The sequence below is a fragment of the Rhipicephalus microplus genome, chromosome 2 (assembly GCF_043290135.1).
Source record: "Rhipicephalus microplus isolate Deutch F79 chromosome 2, USDA_Rmic, whole genome shotgun sequence".
Lineage (NCBI taxonomy): Eukaryota > Metazoa > Arthropoda > Arachnida > Ixodida > Ixodidae > Rhipicephalus > Rhipicephalus microplus.
The window spans coordinates 288,045,333-288,061,887 of record NC_134701.1 but is presented as its reverse complement, the minus strand read 5'-3'; the positions used below and the strand labels follow the sequence as shown (position 1 = coordinate 288,061,887).

Below are 16,555 nucleotides of genomic sequence, written 5' to 3'. Positions count from 1 at the left end.
TCATGAATGACTTTAGTGGCTTTGTATTACCTTTCATTTTATTACCTACAACCGCTTGAATAGCAATGTATGCAGCTGATGATGTAGACACCTCACCATTTGCATTTTTTTTTCATCCCCACTGTATAGTACTCACAGATTGAAACAGGACAATTCAGGGCTAAGTAACGAACATATATTTGCTTTCAGCATATTTAGTTAAGGGACATACTGATGTTTCTGCTTGGAATGCGCAGATTAGAGCCAAGGTTACCTTTAGACACCAGATTCGACACGACATGGCGTGGTTATCTTGCACAATTGCTGTCGAATTCGTGTGTACTGTACATACATGAAGGACACACTGCCCCCCCTCCCCCTTATCTTCTCTGTGAACCAAATTTCTGGCTACTCCTCTTGATGATACACATGAAAAACTCGTGCTCACATTTTATAGGAACCAGTGCATGAGGACTGCAGACTCTTCGACTTCAGCAGCTCTTTCTCTCCAGTACAGTTTTTCTGCGGGAGTGTTACATAGGTTAAAGCTGTTATGTTTCTGTGTTACCTGGCATAATAAGTCATGTACTGATACACTGACAAGCTCCTATTGAAACATAGTTGATGAGTTCACTTGATGACGCTTGCACTGCGGCCACAACTGGAACGTTGTGTTCTTACTTGCATGTGTGTTCCAGCAGGAAACAAGCAGGCGTCAGCCTCAACAACGCCGTCTGCGAGTGGAGTGCGGATGCCTGGTGCTGTTGTTCGGGTGTACAGTGATAGTCGAGAGAACATCACAACTGGCAGCTTTGTGCCCTACTGCTCGATGGCACAAGCACAGCTCTCCTTTCACGGACACAGAGACTCTGTCAAGTTCTTTGTGGCTGTCCCTGGTGAGTGAGCGTTCCTAGTGGGAGCCGCTAATTTTGCATCTACATGTTGCCAGCCACCTGTTTCATGGTGTATCATCGAATTGTGTCATATTGATTGGACTGATTTATTATTCATTTTATTTTCTTGGGCAATACGAAGGTATGCCAGCAAACAGAAAACAATCTATCTACGTATATGCCTACTCGATAATATTCTAGTTTTTTTTTTAAAGGCAGTTATGACTCGTACAATGTCTTATACACAGAAGTGGTAAGCAGGGAAATAATAAATTACCGGTCCCATACACTTAGGGGATGGGTTTAAGCTATGCTTGCATTGATATCATCGAAGGAATGCTCTTAATGTTTAAGATTGTTTAATAATATTGAGTTCAAAACCAGTGTCTCACTTATCATTAAAGACAAAGAGACACAAAAGAGAAATTGGTTGAACTTTATCGCTCCGTATGAATGATCAAAAGCGCAGTATTGCTCGATGAAAAAAGAAAAATAATTAAAAAAAAAAAACGCTAGCCAGCGTGCTATTCCTCCATCAAAATATTTTCCCCCGGGAGGGGGGGGGGAGAAATGCAAGGAACTTCCACATGCTTAGCGTAGGTGCATGTTAAGCAGCCCCAGATGGTCAAAATTGGACAGGAGCCCTCTACTATGGTGTCCCTCGTAATCAAATCATGGTATTGGTGCATAAATGCCCATTAATAATTATTACCCTCTATTAAAAAAGAATGGTTACTGTACCAGAAATGTATTTCATTTGTATTATTGCTTCCATTTACACAGGAAACCGTTGAAGCTTAGTTGCGCTTGTTCAATGTGAACGCGATATAAATATTTGAAACGCGCAAGTATTTCATATAAAGCACACGAGCAATGCAGTTGTTCCAAAAAAAATATATATAAATACTTGAACTACGCATGTATTCCATATACGGCACACTAAAGCAATGCGGTTGTTCATGGCTAGATGTTACAATGTGAATTCACACATTTATGTCAACGATCACCGTCAGACGGCACATTGAAGAAAGGCACACAAGTTCGAAGCCAGAACAGCAATTCGATACAAAACATGTTCTGGCCATTTCGAGAACCTTTCAGCAATTTGATGTTACCTGCATCGACAAAGTAGCATTAAACATACCCGTACAAAAAAACTTGGCTTCAAAACAGCACGGTCACGCATGCCAACAAAAAGACCCAGAATCAGCAGCATGCACGTTTCTGCCGAGACTGAGATGGCTCACCATGCTCGTCGTAGCGCCATCTAATGGCGAATTCCATTGAGAGAACAGGAGTAAGGGTGCCGAGCAGAGAGGAGTAGGGGGCAGAGCACTGAGAGCCGCGTCACTCGACCTGCCACTGGAATGCGGCACACCTCCGCAGAGCAGGTGTGAGGGAATAAAAAGGCGAGTGAGGAGAAAGGTTGTGCATCCCAGCGTCCTCTGCTGCAAAACACGTGCGGTCTGATCCGGACGGGCAAGGAAAGCACGTGTGGCAGTGGTTGGTACAGCGCACTCGCTTGCGCGCTATCCTGCAAAGCTGCTGCTTCGTATACTACTACATGATGGACTCGGAAGCTCAGCGCATCCTACTGTCTTTAATTCAACACCAGGCACCATCTAGTACGGAAGGTAAAGTGAATTTGATTGCTTTTTATTTGTTTCAGCGCACTTGTCGCGCATGCAGCATGCAATGCATTCTTGCGCGCGTGGACCTAAGCCCACTATTCTTTATCATATCAGAAAAACACCGTGGATATGACAGCTTTATCAGACTGTTCATGCAGTTACCAGCTGCTGCTGTCATCAGCAGTTAACAAAACGTAAACAATTCTAGAAGTACTGCAGTACACTATCCTGTTGCCAAGTTTCCTTGCATGAGTAATTAATCCTTAATTCAAAACAAACTTACATTGCAGACCCCTCCATCAGCAACAGAATGATTCGCAGCGTTTTAAGAAAAGTAACTGCGAAGTGGCGTGTAGCAAGTGTCACGTGGGTGCAGCTAAGTATTGCACGCAGTAACAATTTATTTTTATTTCTGATTTTTAAGTGGCTAATGTCTCCAGACGGCAGATCAGCATCCCACGTGATACGGTGAAGCCATACATCTCCTCGGAAGCACGATTTCTTATCGCAGGGTCGAGATGCTACGTATGATAAGCGATATTTTTTTTTAATTATCAGTGATTTGTGCAGTGTTTCATGCAGCCCTGTAACATGATGAATTGACTTTTTTAGAATTTGTTTTTTGCTTGCTCTAATCCGCTTACCTTCGAGTGTAAGGCATCCGAGTTTGCATAATGTAGCTGACTACTTGAGAAACCATTTTCATTATATAACTGATTTGATTACATTTCCATCATTGTGTGAAAACAGATGCAGTTCTGCGTACAAATATGGCTGGCGATGTGCCAAGGCGAGGGAGCGAAGAAATGCGCATGGAGCTCAGATTGCCATGCGTTGAAACAGGAGGTGGTAAGTATTAGTATTAACATTATTGCGAGGCACTACATTTACTGCTCATTTATATTTTTTAGATGGCACAGATACTCTGCACCTGCCAGCTCCCACTGCATCAAGATCAGCTGACGGGGAGACTGGTGCTCAAAGCAAGCCATCAGGCTCCAGGAGAGGAGGTGGAGGCAAGTATATTAACACTGAGTGTCTACAATTGCCTCAGCAAGTGTTCTTGGGTAAATCTAACAAGCATGCATCAGAGCGTGTAAAAGTGTACTTGTAGGAGTGATCCTTAAATGACAAAAAAAAAAAGAGAGCATGGAAAGCAGACCACTACAATTACTGGAAGACTGGCACAATTTGCATATTGCATTTAGATGCACAATACCAGAACTTATCACTTATGTATGTTTGCTAGTCTGCGCAAATGCTTGTTTTGTTGATTAATGCTTGCTGATTGATAATTAAGCTCAAGTGACCGTGCTGTGTGTTAAATTATTCAATTATAAGTAATGCCTGCACAATGACCGACAGTTTCCCAATAAACCATTTATGTGTTGGTTCTTTCTTATTCTAGCTGCTGAATGGACAGAGGGGCAAACAAGGCTGCTCCTAGAGTACTACCTCAAATATTTCCCTCAGATTGGCCCATTTAAAAAATTCAAAAACAGGAAGCAAGCCTTTAAACAAATATCGATGGACATCGAGGCTGTGCTTGGCATAGCCAAAACCCCAGAACAGTGTGAAAATAGGTACAAAACAGTAATTAGGCGTCGGAAGGCGTCTTCCGACCATAACAAAAGGTCTGGTGCTTCACCCACCCCTGTGCCTTTTGACGACGAGGTGAAAAAAATTGAAAGCATTGATGACAGCATTGAACCGGAGGTAGAGCGAGACGCCTCAGGGGCTACATTCAAAGCCTCGCCCGAATCTCCGGCCGTGTTGTCACCTGCCAACACCACTGAGGAAAATAAGACGCAGTCCTCAAATCCCGACACGAAGCCACGGGTAGGAACTGCACGCCTGGCACACATGCAGTTGTTTTTTACTGAAATGAGGGCACTGCAAGAAGAAAAGGAGGCTCAAAAGGCGGCCAGACGTCAAGAAAAAGAAAATCGAAGAGCTGAAAGGCAGGCCGAGCGACAGGTGCTTCGTGAAGAGCGGCGCAAAATGCATGAAGAAAAAATGGAGATTCTCCGTCAGGCCTTTGGACTTCCAAAATAAAGTGGTAGTTTTAAATAAATAAACGTACTACCCAAAGCGATTACTTAGTTTCAATGTCTTTTATTTTCTAGTTTGGCACAATACACTACCTTGAGAAAATGCAAATGGGCCAACAGGTGTGTGGTAAGGACAATTTTTCCCAACCTTGAAGGTGTTTTAACGAGTTCAGCTTTTCAGGTGGGCCTTTGGTAAGCATATATTTGCTCACAACTGCATAACACGTAAAGGAATTCCTTGTTTCATGGCTGCTGGTTCTGCAACCCCATTTTTATCATCAAGTGATCTCTCTTGATGCTAGCCAAGCCACGTAATAGGCTATCCTGTTGGGCTACACTACTGCTGCTTACTTGAACTGCAGAAGAGCTTGAGTCTACATTTGTTGTTTGTGAGGTAAGTGACAGGTCTCGTGACAGGTTCTCTGGCAAATCTCCACAATCAATGCAGAGGTTGTGAAGCACACAGCATGAAATGATAAACTTGGACATGTTATCCACTGTCCACATATCCAACCTGTGCAGTTGTCTGAAACGATTTTTTAAATCGCCAAAAGTATTTTCAATAAGCACCCTTGTCCCGGAGAGTCTTGCATTGAAGGTTTTTTTGATGCTGTCAAGATTCCCATAGTCTCGAATTGGTGTCATCAGGTACTCCCGGAAAGGATATGCAGCATCCCCCACTATATGGTACTTGCTAGAGCACAGTTGTGGCAAAACACTTGAAATCCTGGACCGACGGAAAATGCGTGCGTCATGAATTTTGCTTGGGTAGCCAGTGCTGGCATCAAGAAACCTCTTCTTGTTGTCACAAACACCTTGAAGTGTCAAGGATAGGTAATGGTGCCGGTTTATATAAACAGATCGCACTTTCCTGGCTGGGCACCTGATAGGCATGTAGCTTCCGTCAACACACCCAATTGTGTCTGGGAATCCCGACAGCTGCAAGAGAAAAAAATGTGCACACACATAGTCAAATAAGCATGGCACTAAGGGTAATGAAAGGTGCCAATAACATGCGGAAAAGTTTAAAACAAACTGGAGACTTGAAGCTCATAACGGCGAGTGCAATACACTACCGGTACACATGATTGAAATTAACTGGCTATTTAATTGTGAAGCATCTGGGAAAAATAATTGTAATAACTTATTTAAAAGGTGCATTCTGGCACTAACTAATTCATAATTGTAATAGTAGAGCGGTAAAGAACACATGGGACCGCACGAAGGGGAATTAATGACACATACAGAGTACATACAGAGTGCACAAGTAACTGAACTCTAGGTTTATTCACTGTACATGCAGGACAAGTACTAGATGTACATCACTAAGCAGAAGATGGGAAAATAGAAGAGATATGAAACAGCATCACATGGTCAAAACTACTCAAGAAAAATGTCCGATTGCTGACAGCATTTGTAATACACATGAAGGAGGCTTGACTGTGTGGTGCTCTTTCATATCTCTTGCATTTTTACATTTTCTGTTCATTTGCAGTTCTGATCCTGCATATCAGTTGCTTTCAGTCCTTATTGTGGTTTGAGTAGGTGTAATTCCTCTTAGTCTGGTCCCTTGAGTTGTGTAGAGCTGTATGACATTGGTGTGAAAAAAACTGTAGTTTATACCTTAAATAGCATGTTTACAAAAGCATAGTTACCTTCTCAAAATCCACAGCAAGCTTCTGCAGGTCACTGGGGAACTTGATTACATTCGGTGCTATGTCGAGCAGGAATGCAGTTACTCGGCCCATCATTCTGTGGTGAGTGCTTTCTGCGACTTCAAAGCGGCCAGCGACATCTCTAATGCATGCTTTGTTGGCTGCATACCTGAAAAGGAGAGGATACTCTAATTAAATAATGGAATTAAGCTTGCTGTTGCTGTCAATGACTGAATAATGGTGTTAACAATGCTGTCGCTGTCAATGAAGCAAATTAGCAAGACAACTGAAGTCAGAAAACACGATTCCACCTTTTTGGGTGACACCTTAGAAACTCAAAATATTTGATTAGTAGAAGCACTATCTAAATAACAAATTCTAATTTTAATTCGCGCATTACATTTATAAGTGTGGAGATGAAGCTCACTGTGAACCTGCTGACACAGCCGATTTGAAATGCTTCGTGAGCAAAAGTTTTCATGGTTGTTTGTAATGATGCATCATGAATTATGCTTTGCCACTGATTCTAGTAACGAGAATTTTGTGAAGCTCAGTGTGTAGGTGTACAAACTACGAAAGCATTTCACAAAATACTATAACTCTATTACGTTCGACACTCGCTAGTAGCATTTAACAAGTTTAAAGCAAGGTGGTCCAATGACATGCTGCGAATTAGGTACATTTATTTGCAATATTTCATATGCCTCTAACCCACTATAAAACGGATTATGCAGTGACCTGATGACAGCGGCATTCCTAAACGTACGGACACTCACCAAAGAAAGGAGAGAATGTGTTCTTCAGCCGACTTGGCAGGCAGGCCACCATGATCACTGTTCTGAGGGCAGTGCGGTGACTTGGCGAATTCTGCTGCCAAGAAGTCCACGACCGGCCGCGTGACGCGGAAATTTCTTTTGAACTGGAAGAAAACAGGCCTTTAAGCAACCTAATTAAAACAGAAGCCGAATGACTCACCTCCTCGTCGGAGTAGCTAGCCACCGTCTTTGTAACATATGCTTCCACTTTCGGCCTTCGCTCTGGCAGAGAAAAGAGCTGCTGAAACGCTGCTGCATACACTTCGTCGTCATCGTCGCTGCTGCTTGAACTCGACTCGGACGTAGAGCTCCAGCAGCTATCGCTGCTGACATCGTCTAGCTCGTCAAATACTTCGGCAAGACGACGACGTTTTGCTGCCTCCGCCATCCGTGAATCTGAAGGCAGGCAAGGTGGACGTTCACTGCCAGAATCTGCCGCTACGACGTTAAAATCGTTCGAGCCCGAGCACCACGCACGCTTCGCTGCCGCCATAACCGCCCGACACGACGCCGCAAAATGTAAACAAGTGAGGAGGATTGCTGAGAGGGTATGTCCGGACATGACGTTCCAAACACGTGGTTTCCTGCGTTTTCCACTCACTCCGCTTTTTAAGAGGGAGCAGACAGAACTGCTCCTGGCTGCTCTCGGCGCAGCAAAAGCGCTCTCGCTCTACCAATGGATGACAGTGCTCCTACTCCTGTTCGACCACTGAAACACGCCGCCTCGGAAGAGAGCACTTTGAGCGTGCTTTTGAGTGCACCTGCTCTCCCAATGGAATTCGCCATAAGAGAGAGAAGTAAAGATGCAAGGAAGGCACTGATGAAGCTGGGAGATAACTGATAATGGCCTGAACATTAGAGAGTTTTAGTACTGCGTACGCTGCATACGCGGCGGCGTTGCGTACGTAAGGACGCCACGTTCTGCGTAGTGCGCATGCGCAGACCGCAACGCGCACGTATCGCATTGCGTACGCAGCCGCTACGTACGCACGCATGAGATGCGTGCATGCATACGTATGAGGTGATCGTGCCGCTCTCGAACAAGTTCGCGACAGCGCGAGACTTCTTTTTGCAAAATGGCTGCATCGAAGGCAAGCATCGACCGGCTCTGTGGCTTAAAATATGGCCATAATCTGGCTATAACACTTGGATTGGCTCACATTGGCTGTCAACAACACGTGCTTCTATTTTGATCTACCAGATGGCGCAACACGCTTCTCGCTCGTTACGTACGCGGGTACCACGGCGTACTAAAAGCCGATTAGTGAGAACGACGCCACGTAACGCAAGGCGCTTGCACGATGCGTACGTAGCACCATTCCGCAGTAATAAAACTCTCTATTATCTGGACTCACTGGAATTGTGCTTTTCAACACGTTGTGGGGAGAGTGTCAGCTCCTTTATATTCTTACACCGTGGTTCCCGTCTAAACATCGTCTGAATAAACAAGTTGTTATGTGAAAGCGCATCTACTTTTATATTTAGAATCTTGTGGCAACCGAAGTTATTCTTCTGCATATATGTGTGTGTCTGTGCATGTTTTGTGACACAGTTGTTGACCATGTGAGCAAAGTTGATGCTCCCATTTAGTGAGTGTAGTCTGGTGTGACCTGTGATTATTCCTTGTTTGTTAGGTACTGGTGGCATGGGTTCTTCAGACAAAGAAGGTGCGACTGAAGAAAAGACCGGAGACATAGCACTGGGCTCTGAAGATGCATCTCCCAAGTGCATGCTCGTTCTGTCTGGTGGCGAAGGCTACATTGACTTTCGAGTTGGTTAGTTTCACCTGTGATTATGGCTGCTCTTCTCATGTATTATAGCTTTATCTAGTTGAAGTTGTGAGCATGGACATACAAATAAGGTGCCTGCCGGCTTCGACATGCCGATTTCTTTCTCTTTGGTCAGATAAACGTTTAGTATCTTTCATATTTTGTGAACTAATGATGCCAAGGAAAGTATAAGGGATGTTGTTAGTAGTTATTATAATGAAAATGTCAAGAAAGAAAAGTGGACAACTTGTCGCTGTTAGGGACCTGTGACCTTCGAATAATACGTCCAATGCTCTGTCATTTTGCATAGGCTTGATGCATGGTAAATTCTTTTAACTGCAATAGCTGTCCATTAGGCTATTATTTTAAATAGCAATGTTTTCATTAGTAGTAGCAAACTTGTTAATTTATGTTTACATCAAAACTTTCACTTTTATAGCAATTTAACCTGACCATTACATTTGCTTATGTTTTTTCATGAGACGCCTAAATTTAGTCTACAAAGATGATTTCACTATTGGGAAATATGATAGGGAAAATACTGTGACCAAGAAAGAAATGCGCTTTGAAGATATTGCGTTAATTATATGAAATTGCTGTTGTGTTTTCCAAAGGAGATGGTGAGGAAGAAGAATCAAGTGGGGATCGTATCTCGGCAGCTATTAGAGCACCTGTCGAGAAGAAACTACACCAGGGCACATCGAAGAGTGAACGGAGTCACCTCATCGTCTGGGAAGTGGCACTAAATGAGTGATTGTTCAACTTAGTAACACTGCTGGACTACTACGTATTTCAGGCCACCTCAAGGCATTGTGATGTACTGTTTATTTTGTTGCTGCTTTGAGTTGAAATATTGTTTCTTAGTTTATTCACTGTGACTGGCCTGGGCTTGAAATTGTGAGTGCAGAGAGTACCTTGTGATTTTCAGGCCTTGCTTCTTTTTTTTTTTTTTAAAGTAGATATCCATAGGGTATATGTAAAGTATTTTTTAAAAGGGACATCAGAATTTTTTTCTGTCCTCCACTCACTTTTAGTCTTTTCTGACAGAGTATGTCCCAATGCATTTAGTTGATTGGCTGCACTATTTGTGCCAGTTATAAACTACACTGTCTTGAGAAGACAGTTTGTACAGTTCTGACATTTTTAGCTCTTTTTGTGTTGTTCTTCCAGGCAAGAAGTTTATGGTGGCCACCCAGGCAAGCAGAGATAAAAATGCGAATACAATGGCACTAGAGTACGTGCTATTTTTTATGCGCTGCAAAAGGGCATTTTGTAGCACTTTGAGTAGGCTGGTTGATGACTTGCGAGCTTCTTGACGCATTGTAAATCTTGTCGCATTACTATGTCAGAAAATAGGATGGAAAGCCGAGCTATATGTATATGGTTCTGCCTGTTGTGCCACATTGGCTTATAAATACTATAAATACATAGCTGTAGCATACCTCATTCAGAAATATACAAACACAATATATATGTATATGCTTACTGTTTATGCAGTCAATGATGTTTTGTGTAGACCACACTGCTTTCAATGTATTGTTTCTTTTGTAAAATTGGGTTTCGTGGCTGCATGTAAAGCACTCTGTATTTATACCTGCAGAGTTTGTGCACATTATGCACTTGTACGATAGTGAAGTGAATTTCTGTGACTGAAGTGCTTCTGATTTGAGCTGGTGTTACAAAGGCTACTCCAAATCTCAAGCATGTTGCGTCTTGTAAATTTTCTTATATAGCCTTACTCCATGCATAGCTAATGAAATGCTTACGTGTCAGAAATGTTTACTTTCAATCTTGTACGTGGCATTATATTTTGCTCATTCTTACAAATGTTGCCAGATTTTCTACAAAGCATAGCAGAAAACACAACGATGTACCAGTGATGTGGCATGAACGTTGGAAATTATATCATGAGCTGTTTCTTTGTGGACATTTGGCTGAACTGTATTGATCAAAATTGCTTATAGAAATATAGATTTTTTTTTTCTCTATAGCAGACAACTGCATTGGAGACTTGTATTCTAATACCTTGCTTTCCACTATGAAGTGGCACCATACTGCAAGTGGTTCCCGTTGTGGCACTAATTGCCACAACCTATTACAGAATGTAGGTTGTGTAAACACACAATGAACTTAGTACTTGGTTGCTCATGTTTTATAAATGAGTGAATGAATAATTTTAGTAAGGGTGTTCATAAGAAAGAAGCACATGAGGGTGCATGGAATTATGAATGAAGGTTTTTATGCCTGAATAAAGAATTTAAAGCTTAGTCACTGCAGCCTGTTTCTTTTTATTATTATAGTCACGAACTTGCAACAAACTAAATGTAACATTGCTTTGGAAGTTCGTAAATGATCAATTTTCTTACTTGACACTCGTTGTAGTCAATTTTTTTCTTATTGCGGGGGGATAATCGCGTATTATACGTATTATTGACTTAGAAGGCAACAGGCAACAATCAGATGCGCATGAATTTTATGAGAACTACTGTACACTGTCTGCAATCATATATGAAGAGCCTGGCATGTAGTTCTCCACATTCAAAAAGTGAACTCTGGTATTCCATCTTTAGTTGATGAAAAATGAATCCGAAGGTATGATGAAAATCCGTCCTGCGGGATGCATCATGATGAAAAGTGACACGACACCAGCCACAAAGTAATATGTTTTGGCTCTCGTGGTGGCACTCTTGTTTAGAAACTTGCTTCCTTAATCTTGAAGTTTACTTAAGGTTAACAGCGTGAAAAAAACACTGCCACAAACATGAAACACTCAAGACCAAGCGCTTTTCAAAATGCAGGGGTTTGCACAGCAGGCCGCATTGATTATGTTCTTGGTCCTTTTCTATCTTCATAAGAGTTTTCTTATCGATAAAATTTCAGTTGGAGGTCTGTGCTTGCCTCTGTGTTTCCTGTTCATGGCAGTGCTATTGTTTTCATGCTGTTAAATATGCACAACCAATGAGCAAAGTCAGCTACTTTATCAACTTATCTGACACCAACTTTCGCAGCTGATTCTACTCTGCCATACAAATCTCCCGTGTACAAAGTGGCTCTGACCAAGTGTGAAGCTCAGTAAATGCAGATATTTTATATTAACATTGTGGTAAATGTTCGCACGGTGCAGCTACTGAAATCAACATTGGCGAGATGTTGTGCTGTGATATAAATATTGGCAACTCTACATACTGTTAAGTTTGGCCTGGAAATTCGTCTGGGCAGTCGCCGTTGTGCGTAAGCTGGTCCACGGGGAAGGCTCTCAATCCCTTCGGCGCCCAGTCTGCCAGACGCTGTCGAAGATTTGAGTAATTACCCAGACAATGCGGCAGGTAAAGGCGAGTTCCCGTCTTTCAAATGTGGACCCTTTCGTCGTACCTTCAGGCAGCAGCGGTGCCTGATGACCTCGGTGATTCATCTGACGACGGGGAAGCTGTTGGGACTGGCGCCAGAGCTGACAGCAGAGCGGCGCTCCTTTTGATCCCCAATCAAGTAGACAACTGGCCGGCTGCCTTTGCTCGTCAGGCATTGTCCGTGATGGCCGGAGGATGCGACGTCGTGTCGCCACGACATCGGAAACAGTTCCAGAGAGGACAACAAAGAAAGCATCTTCCTGGAAGAGACCGCGGCGGCCACCGCAAATCACCCCGCTAATTGAGCGAACAAAATCGGCGGACCCTTTGAGGTATGCTGTCCGGATCGTGGGACCTCTTGACTAGCGGCGCACACACGACGAGGAAGAGCCCTGCTGGCGCCACCTTGCAGTGCAGTGTTCACGACTAAATATTGGATGTTCACGTGGACCGTGCATGCTCGTCCCCCTCACCTGTGTGTGTGATTGGTGTTCCACTCGGAGAGGAGGAGCCCAACAGGGCTTAAAACGACGCCGCAGAGTGCTGGACGTCGCTCTGAACTATGTAACGTTCAACCACCACGCTCGTGGTTTGGGAAACCCCTAAGCTTTCTTTGCTGTAAATATGTGTAAGTAGTGCCATAAATCTGTTTTTGTTCTCGTATCCTCTAGCGACCTTCCTTTCGACCCTAACAACTGGTTGGCAGCGGTGAGATGGACTTCACGACATGGTGCTGTGCTGAGTGCTTGGTCTTTGCTATAACTTTCCAGGATTCATTTCTTGAGTGTGCGTTGATTAGAAGCTGGATTGTGTGTAAGTTAGGGAGGTCACCTGTTTGTGTGTTAGAGGAATCCCCTACATTTGTGTGAGATGCAGGACCAAAGTATAACGGCAATCATGGAGGTGAAGACACTGCTAAAAGATGGTCTTATGTACATTTGTGAAGACCTTGGTATTAAGATTAAGGAAGGAATGGGCAAGTCAGAAATTTTAGAGCTAATTTTGGAAAGCGCCAGTGAGAAGGATATTGGGTACGCGTTGAAAGCTTTAAAAAGGTTGGAGGAGCGAGAGGAAAAATGGAAACGAGAGGAACGCGAAAGAGAGGCACAGGAAAGGGATAGAAAAGAGCATGATCGAGCACGCGCCGTGGTGCTCGAACAGTTGGAACAGAAAATCGAGGCAATGAGGCGGAAGATTCAGCCATTCGAAACTCTAGCGCACGAGAAGTGCGATAATCAAATGAGTGAGGTGCAGTTTAGAGCCAAAGAGAAGGCTAGCACGTGTGATGAGCGCAGCAGGTTCGAAGACGAACCAAATGTGAGAGCTTCAAAAGATGCTGCTCTAATGAGAGAGGCCACTGAAGGCCAGAGCGAGTGCGACGAGGTGCTGTGCTAGTTAGCTGTTAGCGAAACAGCTAGGATAGCTGTAGGAAAGCTGGTACAGGCCTCAACTGTGTTTGTCGCAACGGTGGATCTTGCAAATGAGGTCGAAGACATCAAGAACACCGGAGAAAGCTCAGGAAAAGCAGCGAAAGCAGAGAGTGAGAAGAACAGTGCGGTTGTAGACAGCTCCCATTAATGCGAGCGAGATTTTTCTGTGAGAAACAGCGGCATTGTTCTTCAGTGTGTAACGCTGTCCGCCAGTCTAGAATGTGAAACAGATGTTTCTTTCGAAAATCACTTAGACGGCGCGAGTTTGAAAGGTGACGAATACTGTGTGAGAGTTGACGAGCTTGCGATGAAATCGGAGGGCTTGGCAACGAGCCGCAAAAAGCGGCGCAGACGAAGGAGACGTCGCAGAGCCGCGAAGGAGACAAGCAGCTCTACTCGTGTTGAGAAAAGTTCGAAGCCTATTAGCGCAGCAAGCAGAACTAGGAATTTTGCGTCGGCGTCAAAGTTCATTTGTATGCGTCTGAACTGCCGGACGAAAGAAAGGGACCAGCAGGTCCATCGCAATTGAAATCAAATGGGAGGCGCCAGGTTAGTTGGGTGTGTAAGTACAAAGTTAACACAAGTGAATCGGCCCGACATGGCAACAGTGCTAGGAAATCAAACAGCCAAAGTAGTGTGGCAGGTGGTGCAGATGCACCATTGAGCTGTAAAGCCACCGTTGACGCAACGCGAGACCAATTTCCTAGTTGTGAGAAAACGGGTCGCAAGCGTTGCCGTAAAAGAGGGAAGCGTACGCAAGCGATAAAGCGAAGGCATGGAAGACGTAGCAATCAGCCGGGCAAAAGAAAGAATGGTAGATCAGCGGCCCGTTCAACGAAAGGTTCTTTGTGGCGTACAGCAAAATGCCAGAGGCGAAACGGTAGGCCGTGGCGCAAGTCCTCGCGATGGTATGCGCGGTGGAGGTATAGAGCTTTTCATGGAAAGGAGTGTCGACGTGGTCCTAGAAGAAAGGCCACAATAGCTAAACACTGCTCGGGAGCTAGACCAAAGAGGAAACCGTCACTCTTTCCCTTGCATTGCTCGGGTTCCCTCCGCCAGATTGACAGAAATCGGCCGAAATCGCAAATGAGGCGTAACGCTGCCGTTCAGCTTGTAGCCCAGACGCGACGTTGCCTCGGGAGTTCCCGAAATACGGCAAGACCGCGACCGCTGCGTGTGCGATTTAGGTGAGGGACGGCTGTAAGCTGGAGAAGGTGACACAGGAATTTACTGGGAAGCATGTTTTTTTGCTTATTTTTGGTTTTAAAGTAATATTCCTTTGTCATCTCCCCGGCTAGTTCGTGTGGCAGCAGTTCTTCCCTTCTAGACTTTTTAAGAGCATTGTAAGTGTTTTTAGTTGATATACAGGGAAATGGCCTACGGTTAGGTGTGCGATTGGTGTGCTACCGTTCTTTGAATGAGAGTATGATGTCGTGCTAGGGCCCACAGCAAAGTCATGTGCGTTCTTTAAAGACAGGGGTTGACATGAGGCCACATTCAGTTAATGAGCGTGCTAGTATCTGAGGGCAACTTCATTTTGTTGTTTTTATGATTGCTTATAGGGCTCATTTGATCACTTGAGGTGAGAGCGTGGCGTTCACCGAACTTTGAGGCTAGACATACATTTATAAGAATTTTAGGACGCAGTTTGATCTGCTGTGAGTGAGTTTTCATTGGCGTCAGGGTGTCCTACAAGTAGGCACTCACGACTACGTTAGGTTTGTAATGAGAGAATAGAAAATGCGCCCAGATAACTTTTGTAGGTTCAGGCTGCATTTGTGTGGAATTTAGGTAGTTGTCTTTCATGAAATTAGTCATGAAGTTAAATGTGAGTTACAACTTAGTAGTGCGGATGGTAGGAGAAAGCTAGTTTTGTAAAAATGGGATTACTGTTATATGGGGCCAAATTATATTTGCCTTTGTGTGCTTTTCTCACATGGTAATTTGTTCCATCTTTGGTAAGCATCTCCACATCCATGATTGTTGTAACTTTGGCGGCACCAAATTGCCTCAAAATTTTAGCGTACAGGTTTCTCTTTTGTTTGTGTTTCTTGAGAAGCCTGGAGGGTTTTAAGTGGGTCCAATGTGCTTGACTGCAGCATGGTATTGTGCTGTGTGGTTCGCCTTGCTGATGTCAATCATTGTGAGCTGGTTTGGGAGTTGGTTTCGAGTTCGCAGCTGGAGGGAGAAAGCCAGGCCATCGTCCTCGTCACCAGCCATTCTCTTCGTGCCCAGCGGTTGGAGCGCTGGCCAGCCGAGATTTTTCGGGCGGCGGAGGAGCTGTTAAGTTTGGCCTGGAAATTCGTCTGGGCAGTCGCCGTTGTGTGTAAGCTGGTCCACGGGGAAGGCTCTCAATCCCTTCGGCGCCCAGTCTGCCAGACGCTGTCGAAGATTTGAGTAATTACCCAGACAATGCGGCAGGCAAAGGCGAGTTCCCGTCTTTCAAATGCGGACCCTTTCGTCGTGCCTTCAAGCAGCAGCGGTGCCTGATGACCTCGGTGATTCATCTGACGACGGGGAAGCTGTTGGGACTGGCGCCAGAGCTGACAGGAAAGCGGCGCTCCTTTTGATCCCCAATCAAGTAGACAACCGGCCGGCTGCCTATGCTCGTCAGGCATTGTCCGTGATGGCCGGAGGATGAGACGTCGTGTCGCCATGACATCGGAAACAGTTTCACAGAGGACAACAAAGAAAGCATCTTCCTGGAAGAGACCGCGGCGGCCACCGCAAATCACCCCGCTAATTGAGCGAACAAAATCGGCGGACCCTTTGAGGTATGCTGTCCGGATCGTGGGACCTCTTGACTAGCGGCACACACATGACGAGGAAAAGCCCTGCTGGCGCCACCTTGCAGTGCAGTGTTCACGACTAAATATTGGATTTCACGTGGACCGTGCATGCTCGTCCCCCTTACCTGTGTGTGTGTAATTGGTGTTCCACTCGGAGAGGAGGGGCCCAACAGGGCTTAAAACGACGCCGCAGAGT

General features: G+C 44.6%; 2 protein-coding genes across 12 annotated transcripts in view; both read left to right on the top strand.

Annotated features, from left to right (window-relative positions):
- syd (JNK-interacting protein syd) overlaps window positions 1–10,046 on the top strand; it is an 83,485-nt gene extending 73,439 nt beyond the window's left edge. For 9 of the 11 annotated variants that reach the window (XM_075882220.1, XM_075882217.1, XM_075882219.1 and 6 more), the window contains 3 exons: window positions 678–875; window positions 8,659–8,799; window positions 9,408–10,046. In XM_075882220.1, the coding sequence (XP_075738335.1) occupies window positions 678–875; window positions 8,659–8,799; window positions 9,408–9,547 (479 nt within the window). In that variant the 3' untranslated portion in view covers window positions 9,548–10,046. The remainder of the gene's footprint in view (window positions 1–677; window positions 876–8,658; window positions 8,800–9,407) is intronic. The other 2 variants (XM_075882212.1, XM_075882221.1) reach the window with 2 other exon arrangements.
- Window positions 2,288–4,598, top strand: LOC119171862 (uncharacterized). The gene is made up of 4 exons (XM_037413803.2): window positions 2,288–2,506; window positions 3,254–3,352; window positions 3,415–3,519; window positions 3,912–4,598. The coding sequence occupies exons 1-4, from the start codon at window positions 2,437–2,439 to the stop codon at window positions 4,556–4,558; spliced, it is 921 nt and encodes a 306-aa protein (XP_037269700.2). The 5' UTR covers window positions 2,288–2,436; the 3' UTR covers window positions 4,559–4,598.
- Window positions 10,047–16,555: the final 6,509 nt, after the last annotated feature.

Bases quoted from the DNA above. Each gene is read 5' to 3' on its own strand.
- LOC119171862 (XM_037413803.2), top strand. From the start codon at position 2,437: ATGATGGACTCGGAAGCTCAGCGCATCCTACTGTCTTTAATTCAACAC. The intron at 2,507-3,253 runs GTAAAGTGAATT...GTGTGAAAACAG, and splicing joins GGCACCATCTAGTACGGAAG to ATGCAGTTCTGCGTACAAAT. The intron at 3,520-3,911 runs GCAAGTATATTA...TTCTTATTCTAG, and splicing joins CTCCAGGAGAGGAGGTGGAG to CTGCTGAATGGACAGAGGGG.